General features: G+C 40.8%; 1 protein-coding gene across 1 annotated transcript in view; it reads left to right on the forward strand.

Moving 5' to 3' along the window:
• Window positions 1–403: 403 nt before the first annotated feature.
• Window positions 404–5617, forward strand: part of SUMF1 (sulfatase modifying factor 1) — a gene marked incomplete at its 3' end in the record, with an annotated part of 102987 nt that continues 97773 nt past the window's right edge. Inside the window, exon 1 of the mRNA XM_007453072.1 lies at window positions 404–710. Coding sequence (XP_007453134.1) covers window positions 441–710 — 270 coding nt within the window. The remainder of the gene's footprint in view (window positions 711–5617) is intronic.

Genomic DNA, 5617 nt, shown 5'->3' on the forward strand with positions numbered 1-5617 from the left:
AAGGTATGTGTTAGAGATGCAGTGTGGCTGGGTTTAAATCTCGTCTTTTGACATTTATTTGCCTTGTGACCTTGGGCAGATCACTTAATTGTTCTGCGCACTCAACATTCAGGGTCCTCGTGAGGATAAAATGAGATTTCAAAAAATAAAGTGCTCACCTAGTGTATTGCCTGGCACATAACAAATGCTCAATAAACTCGATTATAATTTTTTCAACCTAAAAATAATAATGGGGCGCACAGGCTGCGGAAGGCCAAGACTTTTTGGGTTTTCTTGTTTTCACGTCAGGAGAGCCAAGGAGGAAGGCTCTAAAGGAGAGGTACCTGGAGAGAGGTGGAAAGAGGGCAACTCTTAAAGACACTGAAGTCAGCCTAGGGCTTGGCCCCTTTAAGGAGGGCGGGGCCACGTGACCCAAAGGGTCACATGGCTAGTGGGAAAACATGGCTGCGCCCGCGCTAGCACCGGCTGGAGGACGAGCCCCCGGGCTCGGTCTCGTTCTCTCTTTGCCTCTGCTCTTGCTGCTGGGCCGGGCGGCAGGGGGCGAAGAAGTCGGGGCCGAGGCGGGCGCGGCGTCCCTCGCGGGCTCGTGCGGTTGTGGCACTCCCCAGCGGCCCGGGGCCCATGGCAGCTCGGCGGCCGCGCACCGATACTCGCGGGAGGCGAACGCCCCGGGCTCTGTAGCCGGAGAGCGACCGTTCCCGCCCACCAAGGTGCTCTCTTGGTTCCCTAACGACGGGTGGGGGGCGCCGGGTTCCTCGACAGGGTAGGGATGGGTAAGGTCAGGGGTTGGAGGAAGGCAAGTAAAGATGATAATTACATTGCCAAATCGCGCACTTGCGGATCCAGTTTGATGAGAAGTTCTTCCGCCCTCCGAAACGGGTGGGTCTTGGGGCTCTGCGTAATGCTGAGCATTAGGGAGTTTGGTTTGAGGACAGTTGTCTTTCCTTTTTTTACCTCTTATCTCCTGCTTCCTCGTTCTTGCACCCTGTCTTCTTGATGAGGTTCTCAGAATTTTAAGTCAGATAGATGTGGGTTTAAGTCCTGTGTTCCTCTCATTGATTGTGAAGGAATCAGGACACGGTGTCAGTGTCTCTAACCTTGTTGTTTACTTATCAGTAGTCTCTGGCAGTAGACTCTGCTTCTTGAGGACAAGGACTTGTCTTATTTATTCTGCTATTCCTAGCACTTTAGTACATGGGAAAGACTAAGTAAATAGTTGTTTTATTACTATCGTTTATCTATACCTTGCACAGTGCCTGAATGTTTTATGTACTAGGATATGTAAATAATAACATTAATAATAACTATTATTTAGTTCTTAGTTAAAACAAAAAAAATAATAACTGTTCCTTAGTTCTTACTATTCCAGGTATTTTGCATATTGGTATGGTTGTGAAAACAACTTAGATCTGCTGACTCCCAAAGAAGTTCTTTTTGAACACCAGTACACCCTTTCCAGCTTTTTCCGTCCAAGTTTTTTTTTTTTTTTTCCTTTGGGTTAATTCTGACCAATTTTCAGGACTTAGGTGAGAGGTAACATCCTCCTGCAGGCCTTACCTGACCTCTTTTTTTTTTTTCCTGTGGGTTAATTCTGACCAATTTTCAGGACTTAGGTGAGAGGTAACATCCTCCTGCAGGCCTTACCTGACCTCTTTCCTTCCTTCCCCTTCAGTATTTCCATATGCTGCCGCAGGTGTACCTGTTTGCTCTGACATAACCGTTACTGAAGATATTTGTCTGTTGGTGTCTCTCCCCAGCTAGGTTGTGAGAGGGAGGGGAGTCAGGACCATAATTTTGTGACTTGGGTATAGAGTGTTAGGAGATTGGTAGCTGGACTTCTCATTGTTTCTCCATCCTGTATAATTACTGGCCTTTATAATGTTTCCTGTTGTTCCTCAGAGGATTCCCTGCATTATTAGTGTTTATCTTTTGTGTGGTGGGGAGCCTTGGTTACAGTTGTAGTGTGTGTTGGCCATACTTGATTTTAATTCCTCTATAACTTGAATGGTAATTGATAATCAATTTCTCCCTCCTCCTGCAGGGAAAGCCCTCTGTTTATCTGCTTTGTAGCTAACAGGGGCGCTGTCTTATTTGCATGTACATTGGTCTGTGTCAAACTTTTGCGGAGAACCTTCTGGCCAGTACTGAACATTCCTCATTTTAAATGCTCCAATGTCCTATTGATTCCAGAATGTGATGTACGTATCATTATAAGATACATATTTTTCACCCGTTTAGAGTGGTTTCATGTCCGGACTGAGTATTGTATGGGTCATCTTTGGCCATATCTTGCATTCATTTTATAAAGGAAAAAATATATAATTAATTAATTTATATTTTGTATATGTGCATTTATTTTATGTTTATTTCTCCTTGCAGTCAGTTTCTGTAATGTTTGGCAGCATCCCAAGTTATTAGTAAACTAGCAGTTGTTGAGAACACAGCTCACAGGCCTTCAAGGACTCTTAAACTTAATACTTGAACCTGAAGTAGACTTCTTATCAAGACAAAGGACTTCATAGGAGGCTGTTCTTTGTCTCTCTGTTTTCCTTGGTTTCAGATATTTTAGTTCATGTGCAGATGACTTTGGTCTAATTCTGACACTTAGCCATTTATTCTGAATTCAGGAAGTCCCATATTATGTGAGATACATGGTCATAGTGATAACCTTTTATTTTCTTTCTTTCTTTTTTTAAATAAAAGGATTATTTTTGGGGGCAGTTTTAGGTTCACAACAAAATTGAGAGGAAGGTAAAGAGATTTCCCATATACCTACTGCCCCAAAACAGGCATAGCCTTGCCCATTATCAACATCCTCCACCACAGTGGTACATTTGTTACAATTGATAAACCTACACCGACATATCATAATCACCCAAAGTCTATACAGTTGACCCTTGAAGAACATATGGGTTAGGGGTACTGGCCCCCTGCGTGGTCAAAAATCCTAGTATAACTTTACAGTTGGCCTTCCATACCTGTGGTTCTGCATTCCAGGATTCAACAAAGTGCAGGTCATATAGTACTGAAGTATGTATCTATTGAAAAAATCTACGTATAAGTTGACCCTCGCAGTTCAAATCCGTGTTGTTCAGGAGTCAACTGTAATTTACATTAGGGTTCACTGTTGGTGTTGAACATTTTATAGGTTTGGACGAATGTACAGCGACATATGTCCATCACTATAGTATCATACAGGATATTTTTATTGCCCTAAGAATCTTCTGTGCTCTGCCTCTTCATCCCTCTCCCTCCTCCCAAGTGGCAACCACTGATCTTTTTACTGTCTCCATAAGTTTTGCCTTTTCCAGAATGTCTTATACTTGGACTCATACAGTATGTAGGCTCTTCAGATTGGCTTCCTTCACTTAGTAATATTCATTTAAGTTTCCTCTGTGTCTTTTCATAGCTTGATAGTTCATTTATTTTTCATGCTGAATAATAATGTATTGTCTGGATGTACCACAGTTTGCCCATTCACCTACTGAAAGGCATCTTGCTTGTTTCTGAGTTTTGGCAATTATGAATAAAGCTGCTATAAAAACCTGGGTGCAGGTTTTTTGTGTGGACATAAAATTTTCAACACCTTTCGGTAAATACCAAGGAATGTAATTGTTGGATCATATAGCAAGAGTATGCTTAGTTTTGTAAGAAACCACCAAACTGTCTTCCAAAGCGTCCGTACCGTTGTGCATTCCTACTAGCAATGCATGGGAATTCCTGTTGCTCCACAACCTTGTCAGCATTTGGTGTTGTCAGTGTTTTAGATTTTGGCCATTCTAAGGTATGTAATGGTATCTTGTTTTAATTTTGCATTTTTTGGTTGACATGCTGAGCATTTTTGCCGCCTGTATATCTTCTTTGGAAGGTCCTTGGCCCATTTTTAATTGTATTGTTTGTTTTCTTACTGTTGAGTTTTAAGAATTGTTTATTTTGGATAACAGTCATTTATCAGATGTGTCATCAGCAACTATTTTCTCCCATTCTGTTGCTTGTCTTCTCAGTCTCTTGACATTGTCTTTTGAAGAGTGGTCTCTGTCTAGATTCTTTTTTGCATGTGGATGTCCAGTTGTACCAGCATTTGTTGACGAGACTGCCTTAGCTCCGTTGTATTGCCTTTGCTCCTTTGTCAAAGATCATTTGATTATATTTATGGAGGTCTATTTCTGGTCTCTCTCCACTGTTCCATTAATATGTTTGGGTGTTCTTTAACCAATACATGTCTTGGCTACTGTAGTTTTATAATAAGTTGCATAGTGTCTTTCCTCCAACTTTGTTTTTCTCATCAATATTGTGTTGGTTCTTCTGGGTCTTTTGCCTCTCCATATAAACTTGAGTATCGTATTGTTGATAACGATCAAATAACTTGCTGGGATATGGATTGAGTTTGTACTGAATCTATTTTTGTTTTCCGTTTATTTAGTTTAATTCAATAAATACTTATTTGGTACACGTATTATATAAGATTCTGTCCTGTGTTCTGGGCTTATAGAAAAGAAAGACCTATGCCCTACCCTCAAGGCATTGACTTGTTGGTAGACCTCTCACTGTTTCTCTCTCTCTTTCTCTCTCTCTCTCTCTCTCTCTCTCTCTCTCTCTCACACACACACACACACACACACACACACACACACACAATCACAGTTATATGCAAGCATCATTTTTCTATAGTGACAGTCCTATAGGAGGAGTATGTACAAAGTACTTGGAGAGGAAGAAAGGATTCTTGTTTCCTGGACAAGTCAGGAAGTGCTCAAAGAAAAGACCACATTAGGCTAGGCCTTGGAGGAGACATTTTCAGGAGTTGGGGATGGAAGGGCAGATTGAAGGACATTGCAAGAAGGAGAATAGCATGGGTACAAATGAAGCGTTGTACAAGTGCATGGTGTGTTCTGGGATATGTAAGTAGTTTAAGGTTTCTGGGGGTGACATTTTCACCCTTTTTAATGTAACACTTTTTAGGTGTGAGTCTTTTTTAAAAAATATTTTAATCCATTTAATGAACACTTGGCAAGTGCTATTTACAGAGAAGTAAATAGCACTGGGCTTTACCCTCAAGGAATTTAGGTTTCACTAGAAAGTTATGGCAGTAAGAATTGTCTGGGAAACAATATAGATATTTTCAAATTTCACTTAACTTCCCTCTGGTTAAAAAATATACACTGCTCCTTGAGAAAACTACTCTAACAATGTTCTGTACAGCTTATTATTTTACAAAAAGGTATCAAAATGTTTTAATCTCCATGTATCTTTTAAAAGAGTTGTTTGAAAAGGCATTGAAGATCATGAGACAATAAAATTGTACGTGGTATCTCTGTATATGTGGGTAAAGTCAGTCAATTTCCGGTCTGAGGATGGTTTGATCTGGTAATGCTTACCCAGGTGTCAAGACACGATTGAATACCATCTCTTCTATGACCCCTTTCCTCCAGGAAGAAGTGGTGTTTCTATCCTCTAAATTTTCATAGCGTTTTGTCAATGTCTGATGGAAACTTGTATATTTCCTGTAGTGTTATTTGTGTAATTGTCTGATATCCCTTTCTACACGGGAAGCAATTTTTTAGACCTGTTTTAATGTCTGTATCCTCCAAGCGCTTTACACATTTAGGCGTCGTGT

The sequence above is a fragment of the Lipotes vexillifer genome, unplaced genomic scaffold, assembly GCF_000442215.2.
Source record: "Lipotes vexillifer unplaced genomic scaffold, Lipotes_vexillifer_v1.1 scaffold1105, whole genome shotgun sequence".
NCBI classification, from domain to species: domain Eukaryota; kingdom Metazoa; phylum Chordata; class Mammalia; order Artiodactyla; family Lipotidae; genus Lipotes; species Lipotes vexillifer.